This window comes from Phyllostomus hastatus, unplaced genomic scaffold (genome assembly GCF_019186645.2).
Source record: "Phyllostomus hastatus isolate PE091 unplaced genomic scaffold, TTU_PhHast_1.1 phas_scaffold_60, whole genome shotgun sequence".
In the NCBI taxonomy this organism is placed as follows: Eukaryota; Metazoa; Chordata; class Mammalia; order Chiroptera; family Phyllostomidae; genus Phyllostomus; species Phyllostomus hastatus.
In genome coordinates, this window is record NW_025334038.1 from 14,705,112 (window position 1) to 14,726,749 (window position 21,638).

Sequence of the window (21,638 nt, forward strand, 5' to 3'; positions counted from 1 at the left end):
TCTCCTGCTGTGCTAGTTGCCTTGGGCTGCCTTAGTAAAGTTTCAGAGATAGGTACAGAAATTTATTCCTTCACAATCTGGAGGCTGGACATCCAACATCAAGGTGCAGAAGGGTAGGCTCCTTCTGAGCCCTTTTTCCTTGTAGATAGAATCTTCTTGTGGCATCTTTTTTGTATCTGTGTGTCTGTGTGTCTGTGTCTAATCTCTTGTTCTTATATGACACCAGTCTTATGGGTTAGGATCCACCCTTTAGCTTAATCACCTCTTTAATGGCTGTATCTCCAAATATAGTCATATTCTGAGGTACTGAAGGTTGGAACTTCAACATATGAGTTTTGGGGAGGCACAACTCAGCCCACAACATTGCTCCTCCCAATATCTGGAGGCTCAGTCTTTAGGCCCCTGCCCCTAGCAGGACCTTCCAAGATCCCCAGAATAGGGCTGATGGAGGGGCTTTGGAGCTACCAGGCTCTCGGGGTCTCCTTAGTGAGTTACACATGTGCTTGCTTCCTAAACATGTCAACACACATGCTCACATACATGCTCACACACATACATGCATGTTCACAGGTGTGTGGCACACTGCCTGGAGGCACACATCCATTTGCAAGACCTGTGCAGTTTAAATTCACAATGAGGAAGTAAATAACTTCCAAGAAGCTCATAATCATTAAGTCGCCTGGATGTGCTTGGAACCAATAAGCCAAACACTGTTTAATTTCTTTCCTTCTTCCATTTTGAGCTTCCAGAAAAAGCACAGTAGCTAGCATCCTCTTACTGGTTTCACAAGGGATTTGGAAGCAGTTGCTCTTGTACAGACTGGCTGGCTGGGGGAGGCTGGACATACAAACTCTCTTAGAACTGCCTCTGGCCTCAGGGGTGATGACAGAAGTGGTCATGCCTTCCTCTCCAGACTGCAAGCTCCCTGGACAAGACCAGACGGCCAGATTTTCAAGAATTAGTGGAGGCAGTTATGGGGAGGGGGTCTTCTTCACTTCTTCCTTTTTCTTCTTTTCTTTTTTTAGCTCCTTTATGTAAATAAACAGTGGTCTGAGTCACACTTGCCTAAGGTCACCCAGAAATTTTGTGGATCAGAGCCCTGAAACAGCCCTCAGGTCTCTCACTATGGTAAATCTAAACTGCAGGGTGCGTGGACATCACTGTGGCCAGTGGTCGGTACCTGGAGTATTGACAGTTAGGTGATGGCTGTGACTGGGGAGAGGTAGAAGGAAGTGGACTCGTTGCTGTCCATGGTATCCACAGGCCTACACCTAGGGAGTATTGTGGCTGGTGGAAGAGGTGGCAAGTCCTTAGACCATTCCTTAACTGAGCAAAAGGCCCAAGAGAAAGTCTGCCCAGGGGGAGGCAAGAGGAAGGTCTTACCTCACCTGTGGGCCAGGAGAGCCTCCTAGAACAGATGATGCCTGATCTGGTCTTGAAAATGACTAGGCATTGGCCTGAGTGGTTCAAGAGGAAAGAGCATTCCCAGAACAGCTTGTGGAGGCCAGAGGCACAAGCTCTGGAGGAGAAAGGAGAACTTCTAGGGGTGACTGGGCTTCAGGGGAGTGCAGGGCCCTGGCACCCACAGGAGATGAGAAAAGAGGGCATAAGGAAGATGTGCAATGGTGGCGGAGGAGCAAAGAAAAGGGTCAAGTTGAGATGACATGGCGATGTATGGTTGTAGGTATGCTGGGGAATGTATGGTATGTAGAGAAACTGAGTAAGCAGAGAAGGGGTAGGAGGCCATCAGATGAGATCAGACAAAAGGAATGGCAGCATTAGCTAAGGGACTGTGGTGAGGATGGTGAGTTGGAGGATTGATGAGTTTATCTGTTCATTTTATCTGACTTTGTGCTGGGTGCAGACAGTGGGTGCCATGCTTACAGAGGTGTCATGCCATGTCTCTATTGGCTACAGATGGAGGGAGGGATGGAGAGTATGAGTTCAAAGGGGGTTCTTAGAGCCTTCTGATATGACCAGTGTCCCCACCCAGAGCCTCTCCTTTCCCCATCGGTCACAGTAAAAACTGAGTTGGCCTGGCAGGTGGTCTCTTCTCTCTTCACAGGCTTCTTGGAGAAGAATCGAGATGTGCTGAGCACAGATATCCTCACCCTGGTCCACTCCTCCCAAAACAAGTTCCTGAGGGAAATCTTTAAGCTGGAATCAGCAGAAATCAAGCTGGGCCATGGAACCATCCGGGGGAAGACAAGGAGCCAGTTCTTCAAGGTGGGTCCTATCGTTGTCTTTTTCATTGCTACTCTGTCCTTAGGAGTAGCAATGAAAAGGTTACACATGTACCCTCTAAGGTTACACATGTCTGTGCAGAGAAAACATATTGCCTGGGGTCTGGGTTTCTCAGTCTAGGTACAAAGGTGAGTGAAAACATGGGTATAGGTGAGGGGACAGGTACACATGAATGTGCCTGCTTCTGAGTGTGTGGCAATCTTGCCAGGGCACATCTTCTTTTGTTAATAGTGCTATGTGTCTATATTGGTTTCTGCGTGTGTGTGTGTTCTGACTGCTGTATGTGTGCATGGTTGTGTATGGTCCCTGTGGTATATGTATGTGTTTATGGTATGTGTGGTGCCTGGTGTGTGTGGGTGTGAATCTGGATAGCGATGCATGTGTGTGCTATGTGTTTGTGGGATATGGGCATGTGTATGGTATATGTGTGTATATTTTGAGTGATGTGTGGTATATCATATGGCCTATGTATGTGTGCATGTAGTGTGTATATGGTATCTGTGGTGTGTGTCTGATTGATATGTGGGTGTTGTGTTTTGTGTGATATATGTGGTATATGTGACATGTGATCTGTGTATTAAATGTGTGTTTTGTGGTGTGTGTGGTATATGTGTGTGATGTGTGTGTGTTTTGTGGGTTGTGTGTGTGGTCTGTGGTATGTGTGGTATGGGTGTATGGTGCAGGTGTGTGTGCATGTTGTATGCTTATGGTATCTGTAGTATGGGTATGTTTTGGGTGGTATGTGTGTATTATTAAAATGTGTGTTTTGTGGTGTCTGTCTACCCGTTGCCCCCACAACACCCCCTCTCATGGCTTTACCTCTTAATTGTGACTGTCTCAGAAAAGCCCTGTGAAGCTTCTGATGAGGAGCCTCACCCCCACCCTCAGGTTGAGCTGGCTGAATGGCCAAGGAACTGAAAAAGCAGACTAAGGGTCCCCTTTTCTCCATGCCAAGAATTCAGCACTGACCACACTGAAGTGTGCTTCGTATTTTATCACTCTCCCTCCACCTCTGCAGGATCTCCTCAAGCCTCCAGGCCCATGGCCATGTGCAGTGCAGGCCCAGGAAGGCATTCAGGAGCCTTGAAGCTGTGCAGGAATTAGCCAGGTCTGGAACCAGGTGGAGTCATGATAGACTCTCCATAGCTGAGGCCAGAGCACAGCCTCATCTTGGTCCTGCAGATCTCCCAGAGCTTGACATGGAAGTTTCAGGGAACAGGATGGTAGTGGAGAAGAAATATATTGTTTTGCACACCAGAACAAGAAAAGAAAGCTGCCCATTGTTATTAAAAAGCCCAGTGATTCCATCCTCTTGTCAGAGGTATTAAGGTGTAAAGACTTGTGTCTCCAGACTGGTGCATTCTAGCAGTACACAACTTTGCTCAGGTGCATTTGACCGTGGAAAGGTTTAATCAAGGAGCACTGCTCACAATTAGCATCGCACAAAACACACACTGCTCATGGTGAGGGGCTTTTGCTTTTCTCCCTCCTCTCGCCTCCATAAGTTAATACATTTGTTTTAGAATGATATAAATTTACTATAATGTATACAATACATGGTATAAAACATTAAAAAACAGAAAACCTAGATAAAAACGGAAAATGTAGAAGGAAGAGTTAAAAAGTGAGTGTTCCCAGTTCTAACATTCTTTTCTCGCTCTGTTACATCATCTTGTGCATCCCACTTGGTTGACCCCAACTCTAAACAGGAGGCATTTGCCCCTTCTTACTCCCTTCTGGGTCCTCAGTATCCAACTGGGGTCCTACAAACAATAGGCATTTGGGGAACCTGTGATGGATAAATGAATGCAGCCCTCCTGAAACGAAAAGTCAGTGTTCATTCTGCCTGTCACTACCAGAATCAATAAGTAGAGACAAGAATTGAATCTTTATGGGTGCTTTATCCAGATGCCAATGTCTGAGAAGGCAGCAGTTTAGGTACCCTAAAATCCATCTTAACATCTTTCTCAAGTTGACCTTTTTAAAAATATATTTTATAATTTTATTTATTTATTTTTATAGAGGGGGAGGGAGAGAGAGTGAGAGAAACATCAATGTATGGTTGCCTCTTATGTGCCCCCTCACTGGGGGTGTGACCCACAACCCATTCATTTACCCTAGACTGGGAATCAAACCAGTGACCCTTGGCTCTCAGGCCAGTGCTCAATCCACTGAGCCACACCAGCCAGGGCATCAAGCTGACCTTTTTTATAAGGAGAAGAAAAGAGTAGGTAAAGGGTGTGAAAATCAGGAAAAAGTTTAATCATATAAAAGTTGCAGTGCAGTGATTTTCCTAGCATCCCTCCATCTGCTGACCAATAATTCTTTATTGTGTCCTGGTTGACAGAGGTTCTTTCCCTGGAGCACAATGGCTCAAATACCATCTTGATTGCTTGCAGTCTTTCTGGGGCACAAAGGTTGAATTGCTTGCAGGCTTCCTAGAGTCAGGGTAGGTCCAGTCACGCATTACAGATCCTGGAAGAACAGCTTTCTACATGCATTAATCACTTCACCTATTAACTATAACTAAAGTTAAACTTTTTAACTTAAATTCCCCCATCACTCCTATCTGTGGGACCTTGGCAGAAGCCCTCACTGTGCTATGGGTCAGCGTGCCCCAGGTGGTACTCCCTAAAACCCCACTTGGACTCTGTGCTTCTGCCCACAGTCTGCAGACTCTGGCAGGCAGCCTGCCACCTTGGCAAGCCAGTTTAAGCAGTCCCTGGACCAGCTGATGAAAATCCTGACCAACTGTGAACCCTACTTCATCCGCTGCATCAAACCCAATGAGTACAAGAAGCCACTGGTAATGAGGGGAGGTTGGATACACTGGGAGGGAGGGGGCAGCTATTGGATGGGTCTGATGGCACCTAGGGCCATGTCATTCCCTTTACCACGGCCTGGAAAACATTAGGACTGTTCTCTGTCCCCATTTTATAAGTGGGACACTGAGATGAGGTGACCATTCCAGGCCACTCTCAGGTCAGTGACCTGCAGTGCTTAGATCATTCAGATCTCAGTCATCTTCAGCCCTGTAATTTGCCTGCTTGTGCACCTGGCCAGGTGCTTCCCTTTTCAGACTGTTATCTCTTCTGTAAAGTTAGACCAGCTTCTGCCTGTAGGGGGCAACAAGGATTGTACTTGATGTTTCTAGTATATCTGCATAGGTAAACCACACTCAGGAAGGACCACAAGTACTATGATTTTAGAGGCTGATGACCACTCCTGGTTGCCCTTGGAGAGTGACTTTATCCACTTCTGTGTGGTGTAGGGTAGGAGCCTGCCACTTCCCCAGGAGCCCTTGACCATGGACTTGGGAATCCCACCAGCGGCTACAAATACAGGATTCCCAAAATGGGGAGATGCCATCTGAAAGGATCTTATAAGGGAAAAACTGTCTTATTAAATCTTATAAGGGAAATCTTATCTTATCTTATAAGGGAAATCTTACAGTATAAGGTAAATCTTATAGGGGAAAATATATATTAAATAAAGTGACTTTTTGAAAAAAAAGAAAATTATGAAATTGAGGCTGCCCCAGGTATTCCAGCATGTATCTTCCTGATAGGCATAGTACTCAGTTGTTAGGTAAGAATGGTACTCCCAGAGGCCTTCTGCCCACCCCCGCACTCCCTACCTTAGGAGTGAGGTTACTGCTCAGGGCCTCACAGATGGTAGCTGTTGTGTGTGGGTGTAGGGGGACCCTGGGGCTGAGGGGCCAGGCAGACTCAGGTTTGAACCCTAGTTCAACCACTTAGGAGTGTGGCCCTGAGCCTTGGGTACTACACATTTAAATTGGAACTAAGTACCCCACCATGTAGAGCTGTTGTAGAGATTAAATGAGAAATACTAAATACATGGGGGCTAACTAGTTGTCCCAGACTAACTGCTATGTGGCACTGGGCCCCATGAGCAGTTGTCTCTGGGACCCTCAGAGTTTCCAAGTAGGTAGTTGCCAGACTGGTGGGCTTGCCAGATTTGAAGGTGTCCCTCTAGTGCCTAGAGACTCCTGGTGGCTGGAAGGCTGAGGAGGGTCTCTAGTAGACCATGCCATACAAAGTCTTAGGGTGTCTCCTGAGACCCAGCACCCCTGTGCAAAGAAAGCATCAGGTGCAAATTTCTCTCCTCACCACAGCCATCTCCCAGGCACTGAGCTGACCAGAGTATTTTCTAGTTATGAGTAGGAAAAGTATTTCTATCTACCTTCTGAATGTGAAAAGTACGATGTTTCTGGGAGCGCATGTTTCAGGAGGTGGTGGTTTCTTTGGGATCACTGTTTTGGAACACTTAAAAGCATTTAAATTGGGTATATGCAGATCACTTTTGTATTTGCAGTACTTTGCATATTCTGCAGAGGTAAGTATTCAGTGATGCTGTGGATGTCACAGTTTCTGTTACCAACTTTTATCTCCTTAGAAATACTTTAAAGACTTTTCAGCGACTTTGAGTACACATTTCTCCTCAAAAGGGAATTCTAATTAATCTGAGCTCTTGTCTCGAGCTCCCGTACTTGGGGTGATTGCAGGGGTGGGCAGAGCGGCTCGCTCAGCCCTGCCTCTGCACGCAGCTCTTCGACCGCCAGCTGTGCCTTCGGCAGCTGCGCTACTCTGGCATGTTGGAGACCGTGCGCATCCGCCAGGCGGGCTTCCCTCTGCGCTACACCTTCCAGCAGTTCTCCCAGAGGTTCCGAGTCCTGCTGCCCAGCGCCTTGCGCCAACAGGTGAGTACTCTGTGGCTCGACTGTGTTGGTCCACAGGAGGTGCCAGGCACCTCAGGACTTTGACGCCTATAGGTCCCCAATTCCAACAGGTCCCTGCAGCTGCCTTCCTGATGCCCAGGGCCCCTCCACTCCAAGCTCTCAAATGATCCTGCTTTTCCTTCCCTCCTCACTTCCTACCTTCCCCATCTGTCACCCTCTTTCCCACCTGCAACCCCATGGTGCCTTAGAAGTGAAGAAGGGCTAGTTCACGCTGGGCTCTAGAAGGTATTGGTGGCTGATATGGTCCTTCTATGAGTGTCTGCAGTTTAAAGCAAGCACTGTTTTATGTGGCATAACCTCCAGGAGATTATGTAGCTGAGGAGCATGAAGTCCTCCTTATTTTTCCTCAAACACCCAGATATCCTCAAGTTTGGGATGTCCAAGTGTCCTGCAGCCACATAGAGGCCCCAGGCCTTGAAATGTGTGGTTGCCTCATGATCCCAGAGCCTGAGTGCTCCCCTGCACCCTACCCTTGATCCCAAGGTACTTTGTGCCTGTGCCCTGGACCAGCATATCCTGACTGTGAAGCCTGTAGAAGGAAGAAGACTCAGATCCCTAGAAAGCCCTTGAGAAGGGATCCTTAGTCTCATGCCTTGGGGTCCCTGCTCTAGCTCCATCCAACCACTCCTGTTTTTGCTTGGCAGCTTAAGGATAAGTTTCGACAGATGACGATGTGCATCACTGAAATGTGGTTGGGAAAAGACACAGACTGGAAAATGGGAAAGACCAAAATTTTCCTGAAGGTAAGACCTTGAACTTGAAGGTCTCAGCCTCCTGAAGCATGTGGGGGCTGGTCTGGACCCACCAGGAGGCACTGGCTCACTCACCCTGTTCTGCATGTGGCCCCCACCCTGAGTCACCCTGTTGCTATAGAAAGCAGCGTTGAGGGTAAGAGAAGTGGGGAGGGGGTGGCAACATGGGGAGAGCCCAGGTCAGCCAGAAGAAATTAAGAAGGCTTCTCAGAGGGGACATTCATGGCAAGACCTGAGCATAAGGAAGGGCTGCCTTCAAGCCATTGGGCAGAGTAAGGAGGCCTGAGGGCAGGCTCACACTGCCTCCAGAACAGGCCTTTACCATACATGAGCCACCGTCAATGAGCTTTGTCTGGCCTGGGGAAGCTATGCCTCTAGAGAGCCCCAAAGAGCTGGCTCTTCAGTGTGTTGACACCCCACTATGAGAGTTTGTCCTTAGGCAGTCATATGTAGGCAGAACCACTACCCACGTACCTCCTCTCAACATACTGAGAGGCCCAAGATCACACAGATGCAGCCTTGTGGCTCTACTAGACTTCAACCACTCTAGGATTGCCAGTTGGGTCAAAGAGCCACTGGGGAGAAAACTTTCCAGTGCCCTATCCTCATAATACCTGGATGGGTGGGCAAATTGAGGAGGAGAAGGAGAAGCTCAGAATAGGAGGATGTTCTGCAGCCATCTAAGAATCCCTCCCATCCCTGCCACCCTTTCACCCATAGAGCCCTTCCTCATCCATCCCCAGAGGCACCTTCTGGTCCCACCCGCTAGCCAGTCCATGCGCTAGTAAGGCCTGTGTCTAAGGTTCAGGCTTAGACGTGAGGTAAGAAGCAGTGTAGCTTCAGATTCCATGAAGCAGGTGAAGCTGGCAGAAGGAAGCATCTGCCCAGGAGGGTGAGACACAGTGGTATAGAGGGATATATAGTGTGGGTGGATAGTGAAAGAGAAGAGTGCCCACCTCTTCCTTCTTCTTCCCTGGTTACTCCTTGAGGACACAGTCAAAGTCAAGTTCATCTCTGTGTCCCCAGTCCCCACCCAGGTACATCAAGAGGTTCAATGCTTGTTTGATGCAAAACTGGTGAAGGAAGGAAGGGCCTCCAAGCCCTGCCCTCTCCTCACCAGTTGCCAAAGGCTGTACTGATTTCTGTTCTGCAAAGACAGTCCATGGGCTGTCTTCCAGGGGTAAGGATGGCAAGCCTGGGGCACGGGAATCAGGGAAGCACTGCAGTGAACCAGGGAAAGTCACAGCCCCAGGGCTGAATCTCACACTATGAGTCCTACTCAAAGGCCGAAGGGAACATTTTCCTATTGAAACACTCATGAATCTGTAATACATTTGAATGCATAGTTCAGATGAGTTTTCAGAACTAAAACAACTTCAGAGAAATTTTTTCTCCCATCTTGGGTTCTCCAGAACAGAAATGAAATTTGCCAGATTGAATTAATGAGAAGAAAGAGCTAAAATGGGAAGTTCTCGGATTGGGGCTGGAGGTTTATAGTTGTAGCTCTCATCTCTGAGCCATATTAGAGTCAATTTGAAAGCCCCTGCTTATCCTGTCAGGAGCACATGTGGGGAAAGTCTGAGAAGCCTAACTTCTAGAGACAGAGCCCTGGCCTCAGGTGGAGGTGTGGGGTGAAGGGTAGCAGCTATATGACAAACTCTCTCCTATTCCAGGATAACCAGAATACTTTGCTGGAGGTACAGAGGAGCGAGGCCCTGGAAAAAGCAGCAATCAGCATCCAAAGAGTCCTTCGGGGCTACAGATACAGGTGCTAGCCCTGCTCCTACCCCTTTCCTAGCCTACACACCTGCCCATCATATGCCCTGGGAGGGCCTGTAGCACCCAAACCAGGAGCACATGTTCCCACTGGTCCCTCCCTGGGGGTAACTGAGGCACAAGATCTCTAAGGACCTCCTGACCAGGAACACTGCAGCCACTGTTGGCCAGAGAATTTCTAATACATTATTTGAATGTTTGTTGTGGGAGGGGAGTGGGAATCCACTATATAACCAAGAGTCAAAAGAAGTGTCAGCTCTGGGTCTCTATATTTTGATGTTCTCCTCAAACATCATTGGTGCTAATTCAATGCCAAAAGGAATTCCTAATTTGAGGTGTGGTTAAAAAGAAACTGTATTCAGTGCAAACAATTTGACTGTGATAAAACACAGCTCAACAGTGTTACAGTTCAGTTATGAAACAGCGTGACTGTGGAACAACACGGCCCTGAGGCAGCTTTAGGGTGAGCCCCTCTCTGGGTAGACAGCTTTGCTCTGCTCTGTTCCAGTGAAAATGCAGTCTCTGGTTCTAGTGCAAAGTGAAAGTGCATTCTCCCAATCAGAGGAGAACTGGCTTATATAGAGAAAAGTCCCCACACACTGACTCCTGATTTGTCTCTCCATATGCAAATGAGGACTCCAGATCCTCACAGTTAGATTTGTTGAAAAAGCACTGTCCTGATTGGTCAGTAGGTAGCCACTCTAATTGGTTAGTGAAAAAGCTAATGAGGAAATAGCTGTGCAGCTGTGACTGGACCAGGGATGTCTCATTCCTATTAGTTGAAGTACAATTCCAAGAAATACTTTATAAGGGCTGGTTTAACCAGCAGGAACACAGTGCAGGCAGGCAGCTCAGTGTAGGCTTCTCCCTGAAGTGTGGCTTACATGAGAGGCCCCTGTTGAGCAATGACTGTTAGGTTCTGTTTATAAATTTGAGCCCAGTTGGCCACCAGGAGCCAATCTCAACAGGTAGTTTCATTCTTGGGGTCAACAAAGTGATGCACAGGTTGCCTCCCCAGAATAGTCAGAGACAGTCAGAGGTAGCCACCCTCACTGCTGATGCATTCTTTTACTTTAATAATTTTTAAATTTTCAGTTACACTTGATGCACAATATTATATTAGTATCAGGTATACAACTCAGTGCTTAGACATTTATATAACTTACGAAGTGATCATCCAAATAAACCTAGTATCCATCTGACACCATACGTAGTTATTACAATATTATTGACTATATTCCTTATGCTATGCTTTACATCCCCATGACTATTCTATAACTATCATTCCCTATCCTCCCTCCCATCTGGCAATTATCAAAATGTTCTTTGTATCTATGAGTCTATTTATGTTCTGCTTGTTCATTTATTTTGTTTTTAGATTTCACATATAATTGAAATCATATGGCATTGTCTTCCTCTGTCTGACTTAATTTACTCAGCACAATATCCTCTGGGTTCATCCATATTGTTGCAGATGGCAGGATTTCATTCTTTTTTTATGACTGAGCCATATTCCGTTGTATAAATGCACCACTTCTTCTTTATCTATTGATCTGTTGATGGACATTTAGGTTGCTTCCATAGCTTGGCTATTGTAAATAATGCTGCAACAAATATCTGAATGTATATGTCTTTTTGATTTAGTGTTTTTGGGATTCTTCAGATAAATACCCAGAAGTAAAATTGCTGGGTCCTTCTTTGTCCCTTATTTGTCTTTTTCTATAGCATTTAATTTTAAGTCTATTTTGTCTGGGATGAATATTGTACACCAGCTTTTTGTTTGTTTCCATGCTCATGAAATATCTTTTTCCATCCCTTTATTTTCATTCTGTGTGCACCTTCCAATTTGAAGTGGACCTTTGTAGACAGTATATTTAAGAGCCTTGTTTTGTTACATGGATCATTTAATCCATTTGCATTTAAAGTAATTGTTGATAAATATGTATTTATACCATTTTAGTTTTCCTAGTTTTGATCTTTTTTTTTCTCCTTCTTAAAGAAGATCCTTTAACATTTTATGTAATACTTGCTTGGTGCTGATGAACTCTTTAATCTCTTTGTGGGGATTGGGAAGCTTTATAACCATCCTTTGAATTTAAATGATAGCCTTGCTGGGTAGAGTAATCTTGGTTGTAGTTCCTATCTTATCATCACTTTGAATATTTCTTGCTAATCCTTTCTGGCCTACAAAGTTTCTGTTGAGGAATGATCTGACAGTCTTATGGGAGCTCCCTTGTAGGTAACTAACTGCTTTTTTCTTGTTGCTTTTAAGATTCTTTCTGTCTTTAACTTTTGGCATTTTAATTATGATGTGTTTTTGTGTGAACCTCTTTTGGTCCATCTTTTTCAGGACTCCCTGTACTTTCTGGACTTGTGTGTTTATTTCTTTCATCAGATTAGGGAAGTTTCCATCATTATTTTTTAGAATAGGTTTTCAATTTCTTACTCTCTCTTCTCCTTCCAGCACCCCCATGATGTGAATACTGGTAGGCTTGAAGTTGCCCCAGAGTCTCCTTGTACTATCCTCATTTGTAATTTTTTTTCTTTTTACTGTTCTTATTGGGTGTTCTCTACTTCCTTATCTTCCAAACTGCTGATTTGATTCTCTGCTTCATCTACTCTACCACTGATTCTCTGAAATGCATTCCTTATTTTAGTTATTGTATGCTTCACTTCTGACTGGTTCTTTTTTTATGTTTCCTACAATATCTTCATTTTTATGTTTTCTATATTTTTGTTGAAATTCTTATTAAATTCATCTACTCTACCCCTAAGTTCATTGAGTATCCTTATAATCAGTATTTTGACTCTTCATCTGATAGGTTCTTTATCTCCATTTTGTTTAGTTGTTTTTCTGGCGTTTTGTTCTGTTATTTCATCTGGACCTTTTTTTTTTGTCTCCTCATTTTGGCGGACTAATTGTGTTTGTTTCTGTGTATTAGGTAGAGCTGTTACATCTCGTGGTCTTGGTAAAGTGGCCTTATGTAGTAAGTGTCCTGTAGGGCTCAGTGTCTCAGACTTCTTAGTCACCCAAGCTGGGTGTTCCAGGTGCACCCCTATTGTATCTTGTATGCACTCATCTGATGGTTGAACCTTGACTGCTTTGGCACATCAATGGGAGGGATTTACCCCCAGGATGATCAGCTGTGAGGACTAGCTGTGATTATAGCAGAGGATCACTGTGCAGGAGTGGAACCTATAGAGCAAGACTCACTTAAGCAGGGCTCTGGTGCCTGATGAGTCTACCTTAGAAGTGTGTCACTTGTAGATGATGTTGGGTGATGCTCTGGTGAAGCTGTCCACTAGGTTTGTTGGCTATGGGGGCCTCCCAGGGGTTGCAAGCCAAGGTCAACTGTCACCTGTGCCATGCCTAATGTCACCCAGCATGAGCTACAAAGAGATTGGCAGATAGTTGCTACTTATGCTTGCCTTGGAGGTTCTGGGAAGAGGTCAAGCTGCAAAATGAGTCTGGCTGCTGCCAGTGCCAGGCCTGGGGTCACTGAACAGGAGGTACAGGGCACACTGACACCAGATGCTGCTTGTTCAGGATTTGTAAATCTTGTAGAGATTTTAGACAAGTTTGCAGCATGAGCCAAGACAGGCCAGTTGTATGGAAAAAGCCACTGGAAACAGCTTGGGTCAGCCCCAAAGTTGACCAGAGTGGGGTCTCAGGGAATTGCTAGGCTGGGGTGAACAGTGCTAGCCAAGTTGAGGGAGACTCAGGTATGATTCCTGCCTGGTGGGTCTATCAGGGAAGGGATCAGAAAAAAACAAATGGCTTCTTCCAGCACTTCCATCTGGGAGAAAGCTGCCCCTCCAGCCCTCACTGGACAATTCAGTTCCTCCCCATATGTTTCTAGTGCCTACTGAGCTGCTGTCCCAGTGCTGGAGCTTAAGTCAGTGAATTCAAGTAAGTTCATGTGTGAGTCCTTGAAGAGGAATGCCTTGGACTCCAGAAGCCCTCTATTTCACTCAGTCACAATCCCTGCTGGATTTCATAACCAAAAGTGTTGGGAATTTTTCTTCCTGGCACTGGAATACTACACTGGGGAGCCTAGTGTGGGGCTGAAACCTCTTGCTCCTCAGAAGGGACCTCAGCAGCCAAGAATATCCCTCTCAGTTATTAACCACAATGCACAGGTGGGGAACCAGGTCATTCAATGTCTCTGCCATTTCTGCCAGTCTTTTTTAAATATATATTTTATTGATTATGCTATTACAGTTGTCCCAATTTTTCCCCTTTGTCATGCTCCACACAGTACCCCCATTCCTTCCAGTGATCACTCCCCTTAGCGCATATCCATGGGTCATGCATGTAAGTTCTTTGGCTACTCCATTACCTATTCTGTTCTTAACATCTCCCTGTCTATTTTGTACCTACCAGTTTATGCTTCTTAATCCCTGTCCCTCTCTCCCCATTTTCTCCCTTCCCTCTCCCAACTGATAACTCTCCAAATGATCTCCATACCCATGATTCTGTTCCTGTTCTGCTTGATTGCTTAGTTTGTTCTTTGGATTAAATTATTGATAGTTGTAAATTTATTGCCATTTTAATGTTCATTATTTTGAGCTTCTTTTTCTTATATAATTACCTTTAGCATTTCATATAATAATGGCTTGGTGATGATGAACTCCTTTAGTTTTACCTTATCTGGGAAGCACGTTATCTGCCCTTCAATTCTAAATGATAGCTTTTCTGGATAGAGTAGTCTTAGTTGTAGGTCCTTGCTTTTTCTCATTTTGAATACTTCTTGCCAGCCTCTTCTAGCCTGCAAAATTTCTTTTGGGAAATCAGCTGACAATCTTCTGGGAGCTCCTTTGTATGTAACTATCTGCTTTTCTCTTGCTGCTTTTAAGGTTCTCTCTTTATCTTTAACCTTTGACATTTTAATTATGATGTGTCTTGGTATGGTCCTCTTTGGGTCCATTTTGTTTGGGACTCTCTGTGTTTCTGGACTTGTATGTCTATTTCCTTTACCAAATCAGGGAAGTTTTCTTTCATTATTTTTTCAGGTAAGTTTTCAATTTCTTACTCTTCTTCTTCTCCTTCTGGCACTATTATGATTCAGATGTTGGTACATTTAAAGATGTCCCAGAGGTTCCTAAGCCTATCCTTATTTTTTAAATTCTTTTTTCTTTCAGCTGTCCTGATTGAATGTTTTTTTCATTCTTTGTGTTCCAAATCATTGATTTGATTCTTGTCCTTGAACCCTCCACTGTTGATTCTCTGTAGATTTTTCTTTATTTCACTTAATGTAACCTTCATTTCTGCCTAGGTCTTTTTTATTCTCTTGAAGTACCCAGTGAATTCCTGGAGTATCCTGGAGTATAACCAGTGTTTTTAACTCTGTATTTGACATGTTGCTTATCTCCATTTTGTTTAGTTCTTTTCCTGGAGTTTTGTTCTGTTCTTTCATTTGGGTCATATTTCTTTGTCTCCTCATTTTGGCAGCCCCCCACCCCGTGTTTGTTTTTATGTATTTGGTAGAGCTGCTTTGAATTCCTGTCTTAGTAATGTGGCCTGTCGTAGAAAAGCGCACCTGTTATTAAGTTGTATGGGGTAAAGCCTTAAGTAATTGCCAGGGTGAGGCCACCTGTGTCACAGTTTTGTGGCTCTCTGTGGGTGAGGGCTTGGAGAGACGACAATGCTGTTGCCTGGTCTCTGGAGTTTTGTGCTGGAGGAAATGTCTCCCAGCACTTGCCTTGCTGCCAGTTTCTTCACATTCTCCACTCTCTCCCCATATGCCACTGGTGGACTTTCAGGTATTGTCCTGGTGCTGAATCCAATGAGGATGATTCTGCATGAGTCCTAAGTCTGTTGTGGGCCCTTTATGAGGAGTCACTTCAGAATCCCATAGTTTCTTCCACTGCCCCAGCCCCCACTGTTTTTTATAGTCAGAAGTTATAGGGACTTACCTTCCTGATGCTGGAACCCTGGGCTGGGTGGTCTGGTCTAAGGCTGAAATCCCTCACTCCAGAGTTACCCCTCCCATTTTTTATCTGCCACATGTAATTGTGGGACTGTCCATTCCCACCCTCAAGCCACTCCACACCACTCCACACCTCTGCACCTCTCCACACCTCTGCCCCTCTCCACACCTCTCCACCTCTTTGTGCCTCTCTACACATCTGCCCATCTCCACTCCTCCTACCTGTTTGGATGAATGCGGCTTCTTCAGATCCTTGGTTGTCAGACTTCCACACAATTTGATTTTCTGACAATATTGTTTGATATTTGTTTTTGTAGTCTAGTTGTATTTTTTGCTATAGTTGTCTGTGGAGACAAGGCGTGTTTACTACATCTCCATCTTGACCAGATTCCCCACTTCTAACAGTCTGGATTGGCTTTTACTGCATATCCTTAGTTATAGTGCTTCTGTCCAGCTAGACTTAAGGTGGTTCTTAGTGATGGCTACTCTCTAGTTTGTTTGTTATTTTAATTTGGTTGTGAAATGATGGAAGTGCCGTATTTACCCACTCTGCTATGCTGACCAGAAGAACCTGATGTATTTTAATTAAATATTTTTTTTTGTTTTGAGATAATTGTAGATTCATGTGCAATTGTAAGAAATAACACAGAGATCCCATGTAGCCTTCACCTAGTTTCCTCCAGTGGTAACATCTTGAAAAACAATAGCACGATATCACAACTAGGATATTGACATGGATATATCAAAACAGAATATTTCCATCATCACAAGGGACCTTCATGCTGCACTTTTATAGCCACACCTACATAATTCTCATCCCCACAATCCCCTTAACCCCTGGCAACCATAGGAATACCTTAGAAATATTGCAGGTTGTGTTCTAGTCCACTGCAATAAAGCCATATACTGCAATAAATTGATCCACACACATTTTTTTTGTTTTTTCAGAACATATAAAAGTTTATGCTATGTTGAACTGCATAATAATAATGAAAAGGTTGAAATATTATGAGAATTACCAAAATGTGACACAGAGATATGAAGTGAGCAAATGCTCATGTAAAGATAGACTTGCCTGATGCAGACCTTCAATTAAAAAAAAATAACAACAATATCTGCAAAGCACAATAAAGTAAACTGCACTAATGAAGTATGCCTGCACTAATCTGTTCTCCATTTCTGCAATTTTGTCACTTCCAGAATGTTATATAAGTGGCATTATACAGCACATAGCTTATATGATTGACTTTTCTCAGCACAATTCTCTGGAGATATATCCAAGTTCTTGTGTGCATCAATATTTTGTTTATTTTTTTATTACTGAGTATAGTTGTGGTATACATATATATATATATAGATATATCTTTTTTTTTTTTACCATTCACCTGTTGAAGGACATCTGGACTATTTCTAGTGTTCAGCTTTTAAAATAAAGTGGTATGAACATTTGTAATCAAGGTTTTGTATGAATATAATTTTTCATTTCTCTGACATAAATGCCCAAGAATGTGTTATGGTTTCATGGTTTAAGAAATTGGCAAATTGGCCCTGGCTGGTGTGGCTCAGTGGACTGAGCGCTGGCCTTCAAACCACAGGGTTGCTAGTTTGATTCCCAGTCAAAACACATGCCCGGGTTGTGGGCCAAGTCCCCAGTACAGGGCACATGAGAGGCAACCACACATAGATGTTTCTCTCCCTCTCTTTTTCCTTCCCTTTCCCTCTCTCTAAAAATAAATACATAAAATCTTTTTAAAAAAAGAAATTGCCATATTGTTTTCCAGAGTGGCTCTGCCATTCTACTTTCCCACCAGCAATGCATGAGTGTTTCTGTTTCTCTGCATCCTCTCCATCGCTTTGTGTTGTCATTTCTTTCTAATTTTAGCCATTTTGATAGGTAGTAATGATCTCATTGTGCCCATATGTTTTTCTAAAGACTAATGATGTTGAACATCTTGTCATGTGCTTATTTGCCATATGTGCATATGCTCTTTTGTGAAATGTCTGTACCTGTTGTTTGCCCATTTTTTTCTTTTGTTTTTTAATCCTTACCCAAGGACAAGCTTATTGATTTTAGAGAGAGGGGAAAAGAGGGACAAAGAGGGAGCAAAACATTGATGTGAGGAGAAACATTGATCAGTTGTCTCTTATACATACTCATACATGCCTCAACCAGAGACCAAACCCACAGCCTAAGCATGTGCCCCGACAAGGGGTCGAACCTGCAAGCTTTCAGTTTATGGGACAATGCTCGAACCAAATGAGCCACATAGGGAAGTTCTGTTTGCCTATTTTCTAATTAGATTCTTTGTTGAGTTTTGAAGTCTTTTGTTAGATATGTGATTTGCAAATATCTTCCAGTCTATATATAGCCTGTATTTGATCCTCTTAAAGGGTCTGTGTAGGGCTAATGTTATTAGTTTTGATACAGTTCAATTTATCATATTTCCTTTTTATGGATCATGCTTTTGGTGTTAAGTCTAAGAACTCTTTTCCAGAAGATCTATTTTTTAATAAAAGTGTTATAGTTTTACATTTTTTGTTTATGTCCATGACCCATTTTTTTGTAATTTAAGACTTATGAATTGTTTATTTCAAGATTTTTTGTTTTAATATTTTTAGACCATGCTTGAATATAGGTAACTGAAACTGCAAAAAGCAAAACCAATATAAGGGAGGTACAGCTGTATATTGGTGTTGTAATATAATAAATGTCAGAATACCACTTTTTCCCTTACTTGTCCTGGAATACCCCAGTGGCTCATTAATATGTATGCATAACACCATTTATCAGAGGTTGGTGGTGACATTCAGTGCCATCTTATGTAGTTCCACGTGGGCAGGGCATCTGGGGTAGCTACATTTAGTTTTTTAATTAAGTTTATTGGGGTGACATTAGTTAATAACATTATATAAGTTTTCAAGTATATTATTCTTTTTTATTTTTAATTATATTTTATTAATTATGCTACTGTAGTTGTCCCAATAGTCCTCCCTTTGCTCCCCTCCACCCAGCACCCACAACTCCCTCAAGCAGTCCTCATACCTTTGTTCATGTCCATGGATCATGTGTATGAGTTCTTTGGCTACTCCATTTCCTATACTGTAATTTACATCCCCATGACTATTCTGTAACTATATATTTGTACTTCTTAATCCCTTCACCTCTTCACACATTTCCCTCCACCCCCTTCCCACCTGGCATCCATCAAAATGCTCTCTGTATCCATGATTCTGTCCCTGTTTTTGTTTGCTTAGTTTGTTTTTTTAGATTCAATTTTTGACAGGTATGTTTTTATTGTCATTTTATTATTCATAGTGTTGATCTTCTTTTCTTAAATAAGTCCCATTCATATAATAATGGTTTGGTGATGATGAACTCCTTTAATTTTTTCTTTTCTGGGAAGCTCTTCATCTGCCCTTTAATCTAAGTGATATCTTTGCTGTGTACAGCAACTTTGGCTGTAGGTCCCTGCTTTTCATGACTTTGATATTTCTTGCCAGTCCCTTCTAAAATTTCCTTTGAGAAATCAGATGACAGTCTTATGGGGACTGACTCCCTTGTAGGTAACTAACAGCTCTCTCTTGCTGCTTTTAATATTCTCTCTTTATCTTTAATACTTGACATTTCAATCATGATGTGTTTGGCATCTTGTTTGGGACTCTGTGCTTTGTGGACTTGTATGTCTATTTCCTTCACCACATTAGGGAAGTTTTCTTTCATTATTTTTTCAAATAGATTTCCAATTTCTTACCCTTTCTCTTCTTGTTTTGGCACCCTTGTGATGCAAATGTTGGAACTCAAAGTTGTCCCTGAGACTACTTAGTCTATCTTCATTTTGGGGGGATTTTTTTCTTGTTTTCCTGATTGGTTGGTTTTTGCTTCCTTATGTTCCAAATCGTTGATTTGATTCTCAGATTTATTCACTCTACTGTCATTTCCCTTGTTCTTTATTTCAATTAGTGTAGCCTTAGTTTCTGACTGGATCTTTTTTATGTTGTTGGGGTCCTCCCTAAGTCCCTTGAGTATCCTTATAACAAGTGTTTTGAACCCTGTATCTAATAGATTGCTGAGCTCCATTTTGTTTGTTCTTTTTCTGAAGTTTTGATCTGTTCTTTCATTTGGGCCATGTTTCTTTGTCTCTTCATTTTGGCAGCCTCTCTGTGTTTGTTTCTATGTATTAGGTAGAGCAGCTATGACTCTCTTTCTTGGTGTCATGGCCTGAAGTAGTAGGTGTCCTGTAGTGTCCAGTGGCACAATCTCCCTATCACCAAGCTGGGTACTCAAGGTGAACCCTCTAGGTGGGCTGAATACACCCTCCTCTTGTAGTTGAGCCTTGGTTGCTGTTGGCAGATCAATGGGAGGAATTTACCCATGCCAGCCAGCTACAATGACTGACTGTGGCCACTGACCACTGACCTCTGTCTTCTATGGAGGATCAGCTGTGCAGAGGCAAGGTAGTGGTGCTCCAAGGTGGTCTGTAGCTGTCCATTGGATGCATAGGCTCTAGAGTTTCCAGGGTGGTGCAGGCCAAGTTCAGCCCCTATCTGTGTTTTGCCCAGGGCCACCCTGTCTGAGCTATAGAGCAATCTGAGATGGCTGCTATTTGTGCTGGGCTTGGAGATTCCCAGAGAAAACCAACTGTGACTCTAGGCTGCTAGTTCCAGGCCTGGGGCTCACTGAGGCCAGCTGCTGCTTATTTGAGAGGATTTAGGAAGTTGTGAAGCTTGAACCAAAACCAGACATTCATATGGAAAAGCTACTGTTAACAGCTGTAAGTTGGGTGGGATGGAGCCTCAGGGAATCCAGGGTGGGGCAAACAGTTTTAAGCCAATTTGATGGAGTCTCAGGTATGGCAACAACCTGCTGACTCTGTGGCTTTGCCCTCCTCTCTGTCCAGGAGAAAGCTGTCTCCCAGCTCTCTCCTTGATGCCAGCCACTTCAGTTCCTCCCTATATGCCACTGGTGCCTTTCAAGCTGCCACCCCAGTGCTGGAACTCAGAGGGAATGAGTCAGAGTAAGTTCGTGTATGGATTCTTTAAGAGGAACTGCTTGAGGCTCTAGAAGTTTCTTCCACTGGTTCAATCCCTGCAGGTTTTCACAGCCAGAAGTTATGGTGATTTATCTTCTTGGCACTGGTACTCCAGGCTGGGGGGCCTGGTGTGGGGCCAGAACACCTTTCTCCTGAGATATCCATTCCAGAATTTTTATCTACCACACATGGATGTGAGACCAGCTCATTCCATGTCTCTGGCCCTCCTACCAGTGTGGATGAATGTGGTCTTTAATTCTGTCATTGTCAGACTTCCATTCAACTCGATTTCTAATGGTTCTGAGTGATGGTTGTTCTATAATTTAGTTGTAATTTTGATGTGGTTGCGCAAGAAGGTGAGCTGTGTTTACCTATGCCTCCATCTTGACAAGTAGTCTCAAGTATACAATTCCATGATACCTGTATATTGCATTGTGTGTTCACCAAAGTCTAGTTTTCTTCTCTCACCATAAATTTGACCCCCTTTACTCTCTTTATCATCTGCCCATAAATATTCCCCTCTACTAACCTTTATACTGTTGTCTATGTCTATCAGTTTGTTGTGTTTATTCATTTGTTGCTTTCTGTTTTACACTCCAAATACGAGTAAAATCATATGATTCTTGTCACTTATCATCTGATTTATTTTGCTTATCATGATACTCTCAGGATCCATCCAAGTTGTCACAAATGGCAATGTTTTATTCTTCCTTATGACTGAGTAATGTTGCATAATATATACATACCATATCTTTATTAACCAATCATCCACTGAAGGACATTTAGGTTGTTTCCATGTCTTAGCTACTATGTATAATGCTACAGTGAATATAGGGATACATATATCCTTAAGAATAAATGTCTTCAAATGTGGGGGGTAAATAACCAGAAGAAGAATTGAGTGTATTAGAGTTCCTTTTTCTCCCCATCCTCTCCCCCAGCTGTTATTCTGTGTCTTATTGATAATAACCATTTAACAGTTATAAGGTGGTATCTCATTGTGTTTTTCATTTGCTTTTCCCTTATAGCTATTGAAGTTGAGCATCTTTTTATATATCTGTTGGCCATTTGTATGTCTTCTTGGGAAATGTGTCTGTTCAGGTCCTATGCTGAATTTTTAATAGAATTGTTTGTTTGTTGTTGAGTT

The 21,638-nt window shown here is 43.4% G+C and overlaps 1 protein-coding gene across 1 annotated transcript in view; it reads left to right on the forward strand.

Moving 5' to 3' along the window:
- MYO7B (myosin VIIB) overlaps positions 1–21,638 on the forward strand; it is a 110,579-nt gene that overhangs the window by 47,113 nt on the left and 41,828 nt on the right. The window contains exons 15-19 of the mRNA XM_045826063.1: positions 2,066–2,226; positions 4,913–5,050; positions 6,812–6,964; positions 7,648–7,746; positions 9,429–9,523. Of these exons, the coding sequence (XP_045682019.1) occupies positions 2,066–2,226; positions 4,913–5,050; positions 6,812–6,964; positions 7,648–7,746; positions 9,429–9,523 (646 nt within the window). The remainder of the gene's footprint in view (positions 1–2,065; positions 2,227–4,912; positions 5,051–6,811; positions 6,965–7,647; positions 7,747–9,428; positions 9,524–21,638) is intronic.